Source organism: Hemitrygon akajei, chromosome 8, assembly GCF_048418815.1.
Source record: "Hemitrygon akajei chromosome 8, sHemAka1.3, whole genome shotgun sequence".
Taxonomy (NCBI): domain Eukaryota; kingdom Metazoa; phylum Chordata; class Chondrichthyes; order Myliobatiformes; family Dasyatidae; genus Hemitrygon; species Hemitrygon akajei.
Genome location: NC_133131.1, coordinates 38,226,179 through 38,245,952, shown reverse-complemented (window position 1 = coordinate 38,245,952; position 19,774 = coordinate 38,226,179). Strand labels below are relative to the sequence as shown.

General features: G+C 41.7%; 1 protein-coding gene across 1 annotated transcript in view; it reads right to left on the bottom strand.

Moving 5' to 3' along the window:
• The window catches only part of mks1 (MKS transition zone complex subunit 1), a 51,433-nt gene extending 31,884 nt beyond the window's left edge, over nt 1-19,549 (bottom strand). Inside the window, exons 1-9 of the mRNA XM_073053647.1 lie at nt 19,436-19,549; nt 17,848-17,975; nt 15,562-15,626; nt 13,770-13,925; nt 12,499-12,596; nt 11,187-11,315; nt 10,993-11,097; nt 5,620-5,728; nt 1,634-1,690 (exon numbers count right to left, since the gene is read on the bottom strand). Coding sequence (XP_072909748.1) covers nt 1,634-1,690; nt 5,620-5,728; nt 10,993-11,097; nt 11,187-11,315; nt 12,499-12,596; nt 13,770-13,925; nt 15,562-15,626; nt 17,848-17,975; nt 19,436-19,512 — 924 coding nt within the window. The 5' untranslated portion in view covers nt 19,513-19,549. The remainder of the gene's footprint in view (nt 1-1,633; nt 1,691-5,619; nt 5,729-10,992; nt 11,098-11,186; nt 11,316-12,498; nt 12,597-13,769; nt 13,926-15,561; nt 15,627-17,847; nt 17,976-19,435) is intronic.
• Between the last annotated feature and the right edge of the window lie 225 nt (nt 19,550-19,774).

Here is a 19,774-nt window from a genome sequence, read left to right as displayed (position 1 = left end):
TTTTGCCAATCACCTGTCTGGCTCTCAGCTTCATCCCACCCCCTCCGGTCTTCTCCTATCATTTCGCATTTCCCCCTCCTCCCACTACTTTCAAATATCTTAGTATCTCTCCTTTCAGTTAGTCCTGATGAAGGGTCTTGGCCCGAAACGTCAACAGTGCTTCTCCTTATAGATGCTGCCTGGCCTGCTGTGTTCCACCAGCATTTTGTGTGTGTTGTTTTCTGATACTGCAGTCTTTTTCATTTTGCTTTAGGTGGAATGGAAAAGTGATTTGGGAAGCTCAGTAAGGATTAATGCTGTTTTGCAAGTGCCATAACCAAAGGATGAGAAGAAGTAGTTACAAAGGGAAATGACTTCACCTGCTGAAGAGAACAGCAACATGAATTGGCCCAACACTGGAGCATATGGACAATAAAAGACAATTACATTAGACTATTGTTTTGCCTATAGCTCTGCCTTCAATACTATAATTCTAAGTAGACGCATCTCTAAACGTAGGACTCTACACCTTCCTTTACAACTGGATCCACAACTTCCCAACATTGACCACCATGATTATTTTCAACACTACCACCCCACAGGCCTGCATCTTCAGCCCCTTACTCTACTCCATATAAGCTCACAAATGCCTGAGCATATTCTGCTCTAACTCCATCTACAAGCTTACAGATGATACCACCGTAGTGAGTCGTATCTCAAATAATGATGTACAGGAAGGAAGCAAAGAGCCAAGAGACAGGGTGTCCTGACAACAATCTTTTCCTCAATGTCAGCAAAAATTAAGAACTGGTTATTGACTTCAGGAAGGACAAACTACTTTTTACATCAACAGTGCTGAGGTCGAGGGAGTTTAAAGTTCCTATGAGTGAACATCATCAATAGCCTGTCCTAGTCGAACCACATTGATGCCAGAGCCAAGGAAGCACACCACCACCTCTACTTCCTCAGGAGGATAACGAAATTTGATATGTCCCTTTGACACTCAACAAATTTTACCAATGCATTATAGAAATAGTCCTATCTGGATGCAATGTGGCTTGGTATGGCAACTGCTCTGCCATGACAAGAAACTGCAGAGAGTATTGTACACAGCTCAGCACATCACAGAAACTTCTCATGGCCTCAGTAAAGCAGCCAGCATAATCAAAGATCTCACCCACCCTGGACATTCACTCTTCTCCCCACTTTCATTGGACACAAGATACGAAAGTTTGAAAGCATGCTCCACTGGGCTTGAGGACAGCTTCTACTCCTGTTGAATGCTTCTGTAGTATGACTGACTTCATAATCTACCTTGTTGTGACTTTGCACCTTCTTTGCAATGTTACAGCTTTACTTTGTATTTCATTGAACTCTGTAATGCACTGAACTGTATAGATGGTATGCAAGACAAGTTTTTCACTGTACCCTGGTACATGTGACAATAATAATAAACCAAAGGAAAGCAGAATGCCATCAACTCCAACCTCAAGTGATGATATCACAATTGAGCCCAAAGGTCAGCTTGGCGCTGCCTGCAAAGAATGGGAATTCTTTTCAACACATATTGGTTGGATTCAGGCAACTTTAACATGTATCTTCAAATAATAGTTCTTTTTTAATAAAGTCTAAATGGGATAAAATATATACTTACAGTTTCAAATTCATCTCCAACCAAAGTACTGAGATATTCTTTATGTCTGTTGTACAGCTATCATAAAGAGAAAGAAAAAAAATCAGGTAATGCAAATTTAAAGACAATACATGCATAACATACATTCCCATTGCATAACCAACACAGTAACAATCAGAGCACTGTATATAAACAATACCTTAAGTGCAGTTAAGAGTAATTTTATTGTGCACTAGATGAGGAGTGGGACAGGAAATGAGACTTGGGTAAATGACAAGAACCTTTTTCCCATACCTACATGAATGTTGTCCTGTTTCACCCATTTCGCTGCACTGCCACAAAGGAATTTCTTTGCAGCTTTTTAATGACAAACCATATTATCATCGGGCTGTTTTATCATATTGTCTTCTAGGAATGAAAGGGTTCCGCAGGGATCAGCCCATGATTGAATGGCGGAGCAGACTTAATGGGCTGAATGGCCTACTTCTGCTCCTATATCTTATGGTCTACTGCCTCTTACTATTATGGATGCTTCTGCAAAGCTCATAGTATTTAATAATATGGAAGGGGAGAAGGAGGAAAAGTAGAGAAAGGAAGCAAGAGTAATACATTTTTGGCACCTTAGTCACCTGCTACATAGGGATCCATCACCCATATGTATAGAGACAACGAAAGCCTATCACGAAATACAAACTGCACTGAAGATTCACTTCAATAACAGTAATATCTATCAGTAGAGGCAAGTGCAGGAGCTACTTCAAACTCTTACAACACAGGTCCTTTCTATTCAACAGCAGGAAATCCTGCATGTCAATCAACCTGCAAGGAAGTATTTCATCATGAAGTAACAAATTCTCTTTAAGAGTCCTGTCAATTCCCAAATGAACCTTTGGAAAACACTTACACTGAACTATCCAAAACTTTCATCAACGCTTGAGATTGTACAATCTAAGATGTCTCTAAGTGCTCTTCAGAAAAGATTGGCAGTTTGGTAGGACAGAGGAAAGTGGATGTGAAGGAGTGGGGAGTCAGGGCCTTCAACACTGACAAGTCCATTCAACAACCGTTAAGCAGTCACAGAATCTGCCCCAATGTTAGGGATTATGACTTGCTATTTAAAGTTGAACAGCTAAACAATAGTTCAACCCAGTTTGTAATCATTATTGCAACGTTATTACCAATCCATTAAATATTCTGGTGATACAATATTTGGATCAACTAGGACAGAGAATGATGGCCAAACTCAAAACTGATTAAACCGAGTCTCTTGATAATATAAAGTATTAACTTTTACTTGACATTGTACTTTATTAGATTTCAGAGATGTTTCAAAAGCCATCAGTTAAAATGTAGAATCCTTTTTATCTGTAAATATGGCAGTCAGTAAGTAGAAGTAAAGAAAAACTATAAACACTAATGAGCTTAAGACACTATTTTTACTGTATTGATTAAGGAGGACCTGGAACCAAAGATATCAGGAAAACTCCCTAGTCTTATTTATAACTTGGTAATCTTTCTCATATACCATCACAGAACACAACTCATCATCGCACCTGAAAGCAACAGTCCTACCTATCTATCTATTAATTAATTACACACCATTGCTCTCAGCAGGAATTTTTTTCCCCACAGCCTGAAAACTACGCGGCACTTTAATAAAACATAATATAAAAGAAAATTCCAGCTGGGTGGCAACAAAGGCTCCGTGTGCAGAAGCACTTCAGTTACCGCTCAGCCGCACACCCACACAGCTTAGAGGGAACAGTATCTGAAAGATAATGCTGCCGTCCTTCACCACAAAACTGAAGGGTCTTCTACCTGCAAAGGGATGGGGGTGGTAGAGAGAAAACATGCATAATGGACTCAAAAGAAAAGCAGTGAGAACAGACTTGTTAAAGCAAAATGCCTGTGGTCGAGTACTGCTGTCTGCCACATTCCCAGCTATAGGAATTCATGTTCAGGAACACACTGGTGCTCGGTGCAGCCACCACAAAGGCCCTGTGAGAAAGGACCACAATTAAAAGTCCCACAGATATTGCTGAGAGTCTTGCCAACTCTGATGGAGGAAAAAACACAATTACATGAAAAGGAAGATGTTTACAAAGGAGACACAAGAGTCTGCTGATGCTGGAGTCTTGAGCAAAAAAACAAACTGCTGGAAGAACTTCCGCCTGGATACAGGACCTTGTTCTGAAATAATGAACACCTCTTTGCCTCAACAGACGCTGTTCAACCTGCAGACTTCCTCCAGGTGTTTTGAAAGCACTGATATAGTAGACGTCAGAACAGTTACAACAAAGCCAGAGAAACTGAGAAAGGAAAGGCATGGTGGAAGTTGCTCTGAGATCTGGAAGCTTCAAATGGAATTGACTGCTAAACTATCCACAAAGTTGGAAAAAGGTAAGGGAAGAATTAGACATGGGCAAGATGAAAGCCATTAGGATGAAAATCAGCACAAAAGTGATGAAACTTTTGACAGTGCTCCATATATATATACCGTATATATGTAACAACTACAGCACGGAAACAGGCCATTTCGGCCTTTCTAGTCTGTGCCGAATGCTTACTCTCACCTAGTCCCACCTACCTGCACTCAGCCCATAACCCTCCATTCCTTTCCTGTCCATATATCTATCCAATTTTATTTAAATGACAAAATCGAACCTGCCTCTACCACTTCTACTGGATCACAATGCTTCAGTACCATTTCCCAGATGGTAGCAGCTGGAGATGTGCTCAATGGAGGAATGGACTTTACTCACGATGGACTGGACAGTAGGATTTTCCATTCAAGTGCATTAGAGTTTCTATACCAAGCTGTGATGGAACTAGTCAATATTCTCTCCACCACACATCCACAGAAGTTTGTGAAAGTTTTAGATGCCATGCTAAATCTTTGCAAACATCTAAGGAAGTAAGGTACTGATGTGCTTCCTTCACAACTACACTTATGTGCTAGGCCCAGGACAGGTCCACCAAATTACTAACACCAAGGAATTTAAAGTTACTGACTCTGATCCCCAATGAGGACTGCCTCAGGGACCTCCAGTTTCCTCCTCCTGAAATGAATTATCAGCTCCTTGGTCTTGATGACATTGAGGGAGAGGTTGTTGTGGCACTACTCAGTTTGATTTTCAATCTCCCTATGTACTGATTCATCACCACCTTTGATTCGGCCTATGGCAGTGGTGTTGACAGCAAACTTAAGTATGGCACTGGAGCTGTGCTAAGCCACAGAATCGGTGCAGCTGTGCTGAGAGATTATGCAGACGTTGTCGCTAATCTGAACTGACTGGGTCTACAGGTGAGAAAATCAAGGACCCAATTACAGAAGGAGGTATTGAGGCCAAGGTCTTGAAGCTTATTGATTAATTTTGAGGGAATAATAATATTGAATGCCAAGCTGTAGTCGATAAAGAGCATCCTGATATATATATCTTTGCTGTCCGTATGTTCCAGGGTTGAGTGAAGAGACTATGAAATGGCATCTGCCGTGTATCAGTCATGCTAGTAGGCAAATTGGAGCAGTTCCAAGTCACTTCTCAGGCAGGAACTGATGTGCTTCATCACCAACCTCTCAAAACACTTCATCACAGTGGACATAAGTGCTACTGGATGATGGTAATTGAGGCACCATGTTCTTCTTAGACACCAGTATACTTGAAGCCTGCTTGAAGTAGGTGGGTAACTCAGACTTAGACTCTGAGTAGGAAAGGGGACAGATGATGGGAATTTAGCCAGTGTTACTGATTTTCTGGGGCAGGTCTGGACCTGGACTGACACACACGAGAAGTCAGATCAAGAGAATAAGATAAGAGAGTAAGGAGGCTGACCTATGGTCCACAGCAATGCTTCTCTGCTGACCTGCTCAGCCACATCTTAAATCTTCTGTGCTGTCTGGAAACATATTCAATTCTATCTTAGCATCCCAATCCAAACATCACTTGTTGTAAAGGGCTGGGAGAAGAAAACAAGAATCAACAGTTTTAAAAACAGATAGCACTTACATCTTTGAGAAGGTTTTTCTCTCTGTTCTGCTCTTCAGGTTGGGCATCAGCAGAAATATTTTGAATGGTGTATAACCACAGATCCCTCCTCTCTCCCTCCGTCTCAATCCTATTCACAGCAAGCATGTAGAAAAACAGAATTAAGCAATGAAAAGTTATGGATCTCAGCTATACAAGACATTGCAGATACTCTATCAGCTCTTCAAAAGGATTTTCAGATGAACATGCAGACTTAGTGTGCAGTGGATTGCAAAAATCTGACAAAAACGCCGAATTATTTTTTTAACTGGAAATAGATAGCATAGCCATTAGCATCTGAAAGAGAAATCCCACTTCAATCTTCCGGTTTCCTTGGAGGACACCATATATAAACAGATAACACACACAAAATGCTGGTGGAACACAGCAGATCAGACAGCATCTATAGGGAGAAGCGCTGTCGACGTTTCGGGCCGAGACCCTTCATGACGAAGGGTCTCGGCCTGAAATGTCGACAGCGCTTCTCCCTATAGATGCTGCCTGACCTGCTGCGTTCCGCCAGCATTTTGTGTGTGTTGCTTCAATTTCTAGCATCTGCAGATTTCCTCATGTTTGCCTGATATATAAACAGATTCTTGCTTTCATTGAATACATCTTCACACTACCAGATTATGGCAGCCAATGAGCTAATTTAGGACTTAATCAATCATAAGACCATAAGATATAGGAGCAGAAGTAGGCCATTTGGCCCATCGAGTCTTCTCCAGCATTCAATTATGGGCTAATCCAATTCTTCCAGTCATCCCTACTCCCCTGCCTTCTCCCCATACCCTTTGATGCCCTGGCTAATCAAGAACCCATCTATCTCTGCCTTAGATACACCCAATGACTTGGCCTCAACAGCCGCTCATGGCAACAAATTCCACAGATTTACCACCCTCCAACTAAAGTAATTTCTTCACATCTCTGTTCTAAATGGATGTCCTTCTTGTCCTAGACTCCCCTACCATGGGAAATAATGTTGCCATATCTAATCTGTTCAGGTCTTTTAACATTTGTAATGTTTATATGAGATTCACCCCTCATTCTCTTGAACTCCAGGGAATACAGCCCAAGAGCTGCCAGACGTTCCTCATACAGTAACCCTTTCATTCCTGGAATCATTCTCATGAATCTTCTCTGAACCCTCTCCAATGTCAGTATATCCTTTCTAAAATAAGGAGCCCAAAACTGCACACGATACTCCAAGTGTGGTCTCACGAGTGCCTTATAGAGCCTCAACATCACATCCCTCCTCTAATATTCTATACCTCCAGAAATGAATGCCAACATTGCATTTGCCTTCTTTACCACCGATTCAACCTGAGAGGCCAGCGTCGGGCATATTTCATGGCGCGGAATGAAAGACTGTGTGGTGCGCCACTCCTCACACACGCATTTCGCAGTATTTTTCTTTATTTTACAAGGTCGAGTTGCGAGCTCAACCTGGCATGTTGGGAAAGCCTACTCGGGAATGGCCCGACTGGATTTGAACCCAGGAACCTCCGTTCCAGAGTCCAGTGCTGATGTCACTGCACCACCAGCCTACAGGTTAACTTTTAGGGTATCCTGCACAAGGACTCCCAAGTCCCTTTGCACCTGTGCATTTTGAATTCTCTCCCCATCTAAATAATAGTCTGCCTGTTTATTTCTTCCACCAAAGTGCATGACCATACACTTTCCAACGGTGCATTTAATTTGCCACTTCTTTGCCCATTCCCCTAAACTATTCAAGTCTCTCTGCAGGCTCTCTGTTTCCTCCACTACCTGCTCCTCCACCTATCTTTGTATCATCAGCAAATTTAGCCACAAATTAATTAATCCCATAGTCCAAATCATTGACATATATAGTGAAAAGCAGCGGTCCCAACATCGACCCCTGTGAGACTCCGCTGGGTAACCGGCAGCCAGCCAGAATAAGATCCCTTTATTCCTACTCTCTGTTTTCTGCTGATCAGCCAATGCTCCACCCATGTTAGTAACACCCCTGTCATTCCATCGGCTGTTAATTTGCTAAGCAGTCTCATGTACAGCACCTTGTCAAAGGCCTTTTGAAAATCCAAGTACACCACATCTACTGCATCTCCTTTGTCTAGCCTGCTTGTAATCTCCTCAAAAAATTTCAGTAGGTTAGTCAGGCAGGATTTTCCTTTCAGGAAACCAAGCTGGCTTTGGCCTATCTTGTCATGTAATCTTCCGTAATCTCATCCCTAACAAACAATTCCAACAACTTCCCAACCACTGATATCAGGCTAACAGGTCTATAGTTTCCTTTCTGCTGCCTCCTACCCTTCTTAAATAGCGGTAACATTTGCGATTTTCCAGTCATCCAGTACAATGCCAGAATCTATTGATTCTTGAAAGATCATTGTTAATGCCTCCGCAATCTCTCCAGCTACTTCCTTCAGAACCCGAGGGTGCTTTCCATCAGGTCCAGGAGATTTAACCACCCTCAGACCATTAAGCTTCCTGAGCACCTTCTCAGGCGTAATTTTCACTGCACATACTTCACTTCCCTGACACTCTTGAATGTCCAGTATACTGCAGATGTCTTCCACTGTGAAGACTGATGCAAAATATGTATTCAGCTCCTCTGTCATCTCTGCGTCTCTCATTACAATATCTCCAGCGCCATTTTCTACTGGTCCTGTATCTACCCTCAACTCTCCTTAACCCTTTACACCTAAAAAAGCTTTCAGTATCTTCTTTGATATTTGAGATTATTTGCCAGCTTCCTTTCATAATTCATCTTTTCCTTCCTAATGACCTTCTTAGTTTTCTTCTGCAAGTTTTTAAAAGCTTCCCAATCCTCTACCTTCCCACTAGCTTTGGCTTCCTCGTATGCCTTCTTTTTTGCTTTTACTTTGGCTCTGACTTCACTTGTCAGCCACAGTAGTGTCCTTCTTCCATTCAAAAATTTCTTCTTATTTGGAATATATCTGTCTTGAACTTCCCTCATTTTTCGCAGAAACTCCAGCCATTGCTGCTCTGCTGTCCTTCCTGCTACTGTCCCTTTTCAGTCAACCTTGGCCAGTTCCCCTCTCATGCCATTGTAATTTCCTTTATTCTACTGAAATACCGACATATTGGAATTTAGTTTCCCCTTCTCAAATTTCAAAGTGAACTCGATCGTATTGTAATCACTGTTTCGTAAGGGTTCCTTAACCTTAAGCTCTGTTATCACCTCCGGATCATTGCACAACACCCAATCCAGCACAGCCAATCCCCTAGTGGGCTCAACAGCAAGCTGTTGTAAAAAGCCACCCTTAGACATCCTACAAATTCTCTCTCTTGAGGTCCAATACTGACCTGGTTTTCCCAATCCACTTTCATGTTTAAATCCCCAAAGATTATCATGACATTGCCCTTCTGAAACGACTTTTCTATCTCCTGCTGTAACTTGTAACCCACATCCCAGTTGCTGTTTGGAGGCCTGTATACAACTGCCATTAAGGTCTTTTTACCCTTGCCATTTCTTAACTCAACCATAGAGACTCTATGCCTTCCGATCCTATGTCATCCCTTTCTAATGATTCCATATTTCTCATACACAGGGCCACACCACCCCCTCTGCCTACTAACCTATCTTTCCAATACACCATATATCCTTGGGCATTCAACTCCCAATGGCAGCCATCCTTTAGCCAAGTTTCAGAGATAGCCACAACGTCATACTTGCCAAACTATAGCTGAATTTCAAGATCGCCCATTTTACTTCTTATGCTGTGTGCATTCAATTATAAAACTTTCAGTCCAGTATTTGTTGCTTTCTGTTTTAACTGCACCATGCCTCTATTGCCCACTGGCTGTGATTATTCCTCATTTCCTGCCTGTCCTTTCTATCATCTCTATTGCATGCTATCTTTGATTTATTTCTGTTTTCCCCTTCCTCAGCCCTATCACTCCGATTCCCACCCCCTGCCAAATTAGTTTAAACCCTCCCTAACAGCTCTATTAAACCCTCCTGCTAGGATATTGGACCCCTTTGGGTTCAGGTGTAACCAGTCCTTTTTGTACAGGTTGTACCTCCCCCAGAAGATGCCTCAATGATCCAGGAACCCAAAGCCCTGCCCCCTACACCAGTCTCTCAGCCACACATTAATATGCTTGATCATGCTATTCTTGTGCTCTTTAGCATGTGGCATAGGCAGCAATCCCGAGATTACTACTCTGGAGGTCCTGTTTTTCAGCTTCCTACCCAACTCCCTGAATTCTCTCTTCAGGACCTCCTCCCTTTTTCTACCTATGCCATTGGTATCAACGTGTACCAAGACTTCTGGCTGCTCACCCTCTCCCTTCAGAATGCTCTGCACCCAATCCAAGACATCCCATACCCTGGCACCTCGGAGGCAACACACCATGTGGTCTGCTCCCCTCACTATGGAATCCCCTATGACTACTGCATTCCTCATCTGCTTCTCTCCCTTCTGCATCACAGAACCAGGCTCAGTGCCAGAGACCCGATCGCCGTGGCCGTCCTCTGTCAGATCACCCCCCTCAACAGCATCCAAGATGAGATAATGGTCACTGAGGCAAGTAGTTCATACAAGGAAGACCACCAATATCCCAGAGTTGAAGCAGCTTTGTAAGGAGGATTGGCCTAAAATCCCTCCAAGCCAATGTGCAGGACGGATTAACAGTTACCAGAAACGTTTAGTTGAAATTATTGCTGTACAAGGGGCTCACACTAGTTACTGAAAACAAAGTTTCACATACTCTTTCCAAGAAATACATATAAAATTGGATCCATTTTTCTCAATGAACAGGTATAATGTCTTTTGTGTTATTTATTTAATTGGGTTCTTTTTTTTTAACCTAGCTTTAGGACTTGTGTGAAGATCTGATCACATTATAGGTCATACTTATGCAGAAACAGAGAAAATTCTACAGAATTCACAAACTTTCCAGCACCACGGTATGCTATTAAGAGAGAATGAACAGGTACAAAATACAATACAACAGACTAATGAGATATTAGACTATTTGTAAAAGGTTGCAATAGCAAAGGGAAACAATTACACTTCCTTTGCAAAGAATCTTGTTAGAACCCTGGGTTTAGTTTTAGGCATCAGAATCCATCAGCCACATAAGTGGTGGAACACAGATTCAAAAGACGAAGGGACAGATTAGGAGGACAGGTTCCACATGGCTTGTAAGCCCATGTGTTTAGAAAGTTCTCATGATTCAAACCTATTACAAAATGGAATTTATTACAAAATGGAAACAGAGAATGACATTCAAAAGTATGTCCTGGACATAGAACTTGCCTACAGAAACATGTTAAAATGTGATGTAAGAAAGATGAATATTCATAACTGGTAGTAGTACACACACTAATCTGAGCACAGTACTTGCCTGTAGGCTGCTTTAGAATCATTGAAGTCCGGTTTGATGGAGAGAACTCCATTGCCGTCCATCTTAATGGTACACAATATATACTCATGCTCATGGTGTCCCAGCCTGAACACACAGGACATAATTAATAACTGAAATAGCAATTCATTATACCAAGCGTAATTTAAAATGGGTTTCTGAGATGAAAGACCTACTTTCCATAAGGCCCCAGATCTCCCATGATGTACATGGTTTGCACTGGAGTATTCAGAACATGGTTGCTTCTCACAAACTCTTCAGTCGGCTCCCAGGTTATGATCCGAGATCTTGGAATCTTCCCTTCCCTGCAAAGTTAATACAAAGGTAGATTTGTACGCCAATGCTGGCCTGCACTGAGTTAGTTAACTCATTACTAGGAGTGGGAGAATGGTTTCATTAGGATTCAGTGTCACTTGCATGCAAATCGTAAACTGATGGCACACTTATTGGTCCTCTCCAGGAAGAAAGGTGATAAAATGGGTTATAAACAGATCTCTAGGACTCAGTTCAAAAGTGAGGTTAAGGTCTGAACTATCTGCAGGAGGAAATGGATTGAAACATTTCCATTTCAACCTTTCAAGTAATATGCATCACAAATTTAAAAAGTGATTTTTATGTTTTAGGATGGGAACTGTGGCATTGTGGTGGAATGAGATGATGAAATGGGGAAGAATAGATTAGAAAAAGGAATCCTCTAGACTGGGGTTGAGGATGTCACTTGTGCAGAGCGAAGGAGCTTCATCCCAAGACTAATGACTTCAAGCTAAATCAAATGTTTCTTGCAAATGCAGTACTTCCACTGCAAAAACATAATGGAGCGCAGATCAGGCTGATGCCAGGATCAATATGCTCCTATCACAAAGGGGAAACCATTGTAAAGAATAAAATTATCAGCATTATTAGAGGAAGAATATACCAACATAGAAATGGAAGTATGAGTAGGTCAGTCATTTTTCATGCCTACTCCACCAATTAGTCATTTAGCTCAATGTCTCTTTCCCTTGTTTCTTTAATATCTAAAACTCGACCAATTTCTGTGGATGAATATAATTAAAAACCGAGCCCCCACAGCCCTCATAAGCAAATTCCAAGAATTCACTCTATAAGATTTTTTTCTATCATGGTTGTAAATACTGACCCTGCATTCTAAGACTGTGACCCGAGATTCTAAGACTTCCAGTCAGGAGGAAAATATCAACTCCAAATCTGCTCTATCAAGCTGATTCAAAATTTTACATGTTGGGTCTGAGATCACTTCTCATTCTTCACAATTCAAAATGTCAAGATCACACACAGCTCACCTATAGCTGGGATGCTCAGCAGTAGCATATGCACAAATAAAGATTCAACACAATTTTTGAAGAATATTGCACAATATTAAAAGCCAAGGCAAGTCACTCCACATTTTGTGGAATGTCAAATAAACTTTAACAGAAAGATCCAATGAGTTTATATTGTACTGCACACACTCCTCTCCCACTCACTTACATAATTCTGCGCTCCTGCCTCCTGCGTCGAACATGTGACATTCTCTCTGTCAGGTAGGATGGAGTCTCCATTGCTGATGTAGTCACCATCTTACAGTGCTGCAATAAGGACACATTTAATCAAAACTGCACACTATCTGGCAATCTGTTGTTAATTTTAACCTTCCGTTCAGAGAAGTCTGTTCTTAGCCAGAGCCGTAATATGTTATGGGAAATGCACTGAGGTTTTGTTTAAATATAGGGTTACAACATTTGAAACTATGTTAAATTCATGGCAAACTAAATTGAATACAGCAAACAGTTCTGGTTGCCACTCTATAAAAATATGATTAAAATGAACTGGAGATTGTGCAAAAAGCCATGGATTAATAAAAGATCTTTGACCAATACCAGAATTGAGAAATTTTCGATAAAGACCAACTAGGTTGGGGATATTTTCTGCCCAAAAGACTGAATCATTAACACATAAAAAGTGCCCATGTTACAGGGTTTCACAGATTGATACAGTTAAGAGGTATTTGTCTGGAGGTGAGAGCAGAAGCAAATCTTAAACATTTGGTCACTAATGAACTCAACTGGGAATTCAGGAGAAACTTCTTTACCCAGAGAGAAGGAGAGGAAAACCTGAAGTTAAGCTCTTCAGGTCCAAGCCAACATCTTATTTACAACAGCAATTATAATAATAGCTTAATCAATTTAATTTTTTTGATCATCTTGGATGAAAGATAAACAGCAATTTGGTTACATCCCTAAAATCCATTTATTTATCATGGACATTCCCCAAATTTCCATGTCAATTCTGTCCTTCAGCTTCCGCTATTCTCATCATTTACTGCTTCCATATAGGAACATGATGGGCCTCCCAGATAAATTGTACTTTATGCCTGTATGTTCTTCTAATCAGAAACTTTGATGTCAGTAAAGAGGTTCATCATCAGAACTTTTACTATCTGTCCTCCCACCTGCTTCTCTCTACTATTTACCGGCAATATTTTTCTTCCCTTCTTTCTTAGCTATTTCACACAGTAATAGATATACACATTGCTGGGCAAAAGTGGAGGGAGGGAGGGAGAAGCGGAGGAAAAGCTAACTGTGGCATTTATAGGAATGAATGTATATACATACATTGGACACTGAATTTAACATTATGGGAGCTCAATCTTATGCATGGATGTCCATAACAGGTGTTCTTAACCTGAGGATAGACGGTATTATGTTAAAAGAAGTTTATTTCTCTCAAGTCTAAGAAAAGGGAACAATCAGATTCAGTACCTCTTCAGTGCTGGTGTAGCGGTCAAAGTCAGTGTAAGTAAAGATTCTGCGATTCTTTCTCTCTCCAGTTTCCTCCAAGCGCAGGATCTCATTTTGGTATTGATAGTCCAGCGGACTCTGGCAGGCATAGTCATTCTTGAACAGGTCAATTTCAAACTAAAATTGAAAGCAGTTACTTTAGGTTTACTTCCAATCTTCTATCCTTGTCCAGCTAAGGACTGAAATCCTGCTTTTTGATCATAATGAATTTAGAAATTATGAGGATGGAACAGAGAGGGTAGACATGTGCAGGTAGTGAAGGATTTGTAGCAAAATTTACAGCCATCAAGATGCTGAGGAAAACCCATTTCTATTCTTGTTGTTCAACACCATCAGTGGAGTGGTTACAAACCAGCTTCACACAGGGAAGGTCATTAGACTCATCTTCCAAACTTAATGTTCTGCTAAGAGTAGACCATCATTTCACTGGCAGCTATAACAGGAGAATCTAAGCTGCAGACCCAGGATCACACATAGAACATAAACATTTACAGCACATTTGCAGCCCTTCAGCCCACAATGTTGTGCCGACCATGTAACCTACTCTAGAGACTGCCTAGAACTTCCCTACTGCACAGCCATCTGTTCTTCTAAGCTCCATATACCTATCTAAGAGGCTCTTAAAAGACCCTATTGTACCCACTTCCATCACCGCCGCCAACAGTGCATTCCATGCATCCACCACTCTCTGTGTGAAAAAATTTTCCTGATATCCACTCGGTAACTATTTCCAAACACCTTAAAGCTTCGCCCCATCATTTTAGCCATTTCAGTCCTGGGAAAAAGCCTTTGGCTCTCCACACGATCAATGCCCCTCATCATCTTAGACACCTCTATCAGGTCACCTCTCATCCTCCATCGCTCCAAGGAGAAAAGGCCAACTACACTCAACCTATTCTTGTAAGGTACGCCCTGCAATCCAGGAAACATCCTTGTACATCACCTCTGCACTCTCTCTATAGTATCCACATTCTTCCTGTAGTGAGGTGACTAGAAATGAACACAGTACTCCAAGTGGCTGACCAAGGTCTTATATAGCCGTAACATTACCTCACTGTTCTTGAACTCAATCCCACGGTTGATGAATGCCAACACATCATACACCTTCTTAACAATACTGTCAACTTACGCAGCAGCTTTGAGTGTCCTATCAACATGGACCTCAAGATCTCTCAGATCCTCAACACTGCCAAGTGTCTTACCATTAGTATTACATTCTGTGTTCAAACTGAACCTACCACAATGAACCACTTCATACTTACCTGGGTTGAAGTCCATCTGCCACTACTCAGCCCAGGTCTGCATCTTATCAATGTCCCGCTGTAACTTCTGACAACCCTCCAAACTATATCCACAACACCCCCAACCTGTCTGTCATTAGCAAACTTACTAACCCACCCTTCTACTTCTTCATCCAGGTCATTTATAAAAATTACAAAGAGGAGGGGTCCCAGAAATTCTGGGACCTGCGGAACTCTGCTGGTCACCAACCATGTGCTCATTTAATTCAGACAAGACTTCAATACGATGAAGTATTTTTGATCAAGTATATAATCAACAAAAAAAACTTGATCATATTGAAGTCTTTTGATTGAGCTGCTCTTAATATGAAAGCTCCAGTTATTTGTTTCTAAAAATTGTATTGTGTGGCACAAGTGTAAACTTAAGTATCTTGCATTTAATGCCTCAAATATATTTTCCTTAAAAAGGAGCTTCAGAAATTAGTTGCACAGTAATTTTAAAGATAAATTACCTGGCTGAATAGCTTCTCTTGCCAACCCACTACAACTTCTTCTTGGTCGTCAGTCCGATAACTATCTGCAAGATTGGGAAGAAATTCCAATTAATGATGGAGTTGCTCAAAGCAAATAAATAAATATTTTTGCATGGTTGTGTGTTGAATGAAGGATAACAAATATACTTTTCAGATGAGCAGCGATTTTCTATAAAGACTTAAGAATTCTTTCTAGCTTTATTTAAAATTGTGTACTTGCCGCTTATATTGGAGAAACAAATTTGCCACCTTCTCTACACCATAGGCCTACAGCATCTCATAATCTGAATTTTTCATCCCATTGTCACTCAGACCCAAACATTTCAATGAAAGTTTCTTGACACAATATGTAGATAAGCCTATAAGAGGAGAGGCTGTACTCGATCTGGTATTGGGAAATGAACCTGGTCAGCTGTTAGATCTCTCAGTGGGAGAGCATTTGGAGATAGTGATCACAATTCTATCTCCTTTACCATAGCTTTGGAGAGGGATAGGAACAGACAAGTTAGGGAAACGTTTAATTGGAGTAAGGGGAAATATGAGGCTATCAGGCAAGAACTTGTAAGCATAAATGGAGAACAGATGTTCTCACGGAAATGGACGGAAGAAATGTGGCAAATGTTCAGGGGATATTTGTGTGGGGTTCTGCATAGGTACATTCCCATGAGACAGAGAAAGGATGGTAGGGTACAGGAACTGTGGTGTAGAAAGGCTGTTGTAAATCTAGTCAAGAAGAAAAGAAGAGCTTACAAAAGGTTCAAAAACTCTAGGTAATGATAGAGATCTAGAAGAATATAAGGTTAGCAGGAAGGAACTTAAGAAAGAAATTAGGAGAGCCAGAAGGGGCCATGAGAAGGCCTTGGTGGACAGGATTAAGGAAATCCCCAAGCCATTCTACAAGAATGTGAAGAGCAAGAGGATAAGACCTGCGAGAATAGGACCAATCAAGTGGGACAGTGGAAAAGTGTATGGAACTGGAGGAAATAATAGAGGTACTTAATGAGTACTTTGCTTCAGTATTCACTACGGAAAAAGATCTTGGCGATTGTAAGGATGACTTACAGCAGACTGAAAAGCTTGAGCATATAGATATTAAGAAAGAGAATGTGCTGGAGCTTTTGGAAAGCATCAAGTTGGATAAGTCGCCGGGAATGGACGAAATGTATCCCAGGCTACTGTGGGAGGCAAGGGAGGAGGTTGCTGAGCCTCTGGTGATGATCTTTGCATCATCCATGGGGACAGGAGAGGTTCCAGAGGATTAGAGGGTTGCAATTGTTGATCCGTTATTCAACAAAGAGAGTAGAGATAGCTCAGGAAATTATAGACCAGTGAGTCTTACTTTAGTGGTTGGTAATTTGATGGAAAAGATCCTGACAGGCAGCATTTATGAACATTTGGAGAGGCATAATATGATTAGGAATAGTCAACATGGCTTTCTCAAGGGCAGGTCGTGCCTTACGAGCCTGACTGAATTTTTTGAGGATGTGACTAAACACATTGATGAAGGTAGAGCAGTAGATGTAATGTAAATGGATTTCAGCAAGGCATTTGCCAAGGTACCCCATGCAAGGCTTATTGAGAAAGTAAGGAGGCATGGAATCCAAAGGGACATTGCTTTGTGGATCCAGAACTGGCCTGCCCTCAGAAGGCAAAGAGTGGTCGTAAACAGTTCATATTCTGCATGGAGTTTAGTCACCAGTGGTGTGCCTGAGGGATCTGTTCTGGGACCCCTACTCTTCCATGATTTTTATAAATGACCTGAATGAGGAAGTGGAGGGTTAGTAAGTTTGCTGATGACACAAATGTTGGCGGTGTTGTAGTTGTGCTGTAGGTTTCTATGTTTGCTATGAAAACCAACACAGACTCAAAGAATACCATCTAACCTTTGCATTAAAACATTACAGCTTTTAAAAATTAATTTCTGTTGCTTCTGCTACACCTATTTACATATTCAGTGCACTACGTTTTACTTCCTTACTTGTCCTATTATCTGTCTTGTAACTCATTTCTTCCTTTATTTAATCCCTCTTGTATTCCACTTGCCATTCTTTTTACCCCTGCACTTTCACCTTTCTCAAATACTGATAAAGGATCATCTTCCCATGCAGTAACAGTGTTTCTTCTATCTCCCCAGTGATTCTGCACAACCAGCAATTTCCAACATTTAAAAAAAAAAGTTATTTCATGCTAGATAAAGTAGCCCCTTATTTGGTAGTTACTTGTTGAAGCTCATTTTAGGGCAAAACCTGTCAGGCTGCAACTTACCAGTGATGCCTTCCGAAGTCACGGTGTTGAATGTAGCCATTTCGATGGCATTTTGCTTGGAGATAGAAGCAGGCTGCAAAACATGTTGAGTGAGGAGTGCCGTTGGGGTGACCCGCTGAAGCCATATACTTTTTAGAAGTAAAATAAAAATACATTTAAATACCTCCCTTCATAAAGCCCATGAAATGATCTTTAAATTAATTCTAATTGATTGCATAAATCAACCGTATTCATGCATTTTGTATCATCCCAATCTATCAACTGGCAGGACAGAACTAAAATGGAAAAAGTCAGACGGAGAGTCTTTTGGAATATCATTCTGCTGTCCACTGTCCATTCAATGTATCTGTACAGATTTAAATGTCAAATGGCCAACTTCTCTTTATTTGGTCACTCCTACCTATATCTTATGCAAGACTAAATCTGCCTCCTTTGTGCTGACGCATCAAAGCAATTTTTCAGATTTGCCATCCTTGCACAGGGTGAGACACAGTCACGTTTTTGGCTTTGTACACAGGATGAAAATCTGGAACTTGTGACTGGGGTTAAGTTAGGGTGCAGTTGCTGAAAATAGAGCAATTCTAATATTTCACCCATAATCAGTCATGGTGCCCCATTTGCCCCTACACCCCTCCTCTAACCCACTGCCTCCCCTCCCTATCAAACCTTTTACAAATGACTCAAGAAATAAAATAAAAAAACATAGATGTAGATAAATATGGGCCCACATTCTGCACTTCAGATGATTCTAGAAGTAGAACATAGAACACTTGTGAATCATTCCTTCCTAATAACCAGAACTTCCAGCGTTTCTTCCAGTCCTTCATTCAAAGGTTCCACCCATGATGGAAGGCTGCCTACCCACATTCATTCCATCTCAGTCCCCTCTGCTCTGACCCTACCCCTCTCTCACAGAACATATTCTCTTTTCATTCCAATAAGGCCCAACTTAATGGATCACTCTCTACTGTTTCCAGCACCTCCGCTGAGATGCCACCTAGGTTTCCACTGCCAAGGAGAACAGCACGACTTCTGACGATATAGGAATGTTTTGAATTTTATAAACAGAAGCAAAATCAGTAAATGGCGGGAGGTATACAACAGAGATGACGCAGAATTTGTGGAAGCAGAAACTCTTCAGGAAAATGGTTTTATTTTAGGTCAGTGCTCCTATGATGAAAGGGCTGGATCAAAGTGCCAGCTATTCTGCAGTTCCATTGAGTTCTGGGCTTTCACTCTTCCACATTTACAGAGTAGAAGAATGGATGAGCTGAAATCAGATGTGGGTACATTTGACCTAACCTTCTGCCTCTGGATGCACCATTGAACCTAGGGACAGTTTGTAATTTACTGAGCTGAGGGGACAGACTGTACTTGGTACCCACCTTTACTCCAGCCAGACCTGTTACAGCTGGCGCTACCTTGTTCATTTGAAAGACGTTTTATTGAAGTACTGTATGCAATCGTGTTAATCCCACTCCCTGCCCCCCCCCCCCCAACCCCGCGTTGATCCCATTTCCTTTCTCCCGCACAACTGCAATATCGACCCGGTGCTTTCCCCGAACGGGTCTTCATCCCGCATTCTCACCGGATGCGGAGGTTTTGAACGGGATCCTGAGTCCGGTAAATGGCTGCCGCCCCTTCCTCGCCGCCGTCGGCCGCCATTGAAATTGACTCCGCCCCTCCGCCCCGTTACCGGGGTAACGGAAGGCGGGCTCCGACTCGGCGATTCCCATGGGAACGGAGCAAGCCTCAGCCTGGAGCGCCCACTAGCGGCGCCCGCTGGCAGAGCGTCTCCGGCCGGCCTTAAGCACAGTCCCCGGTCCCCAATACAGATCGTCACGGACCCCTTTGACAGCAGGGCTCTCCCACTACTTCCTGGTATCAGCGGCCCGATTGTGAAGAAAAACAAAGTATACTGTAAACA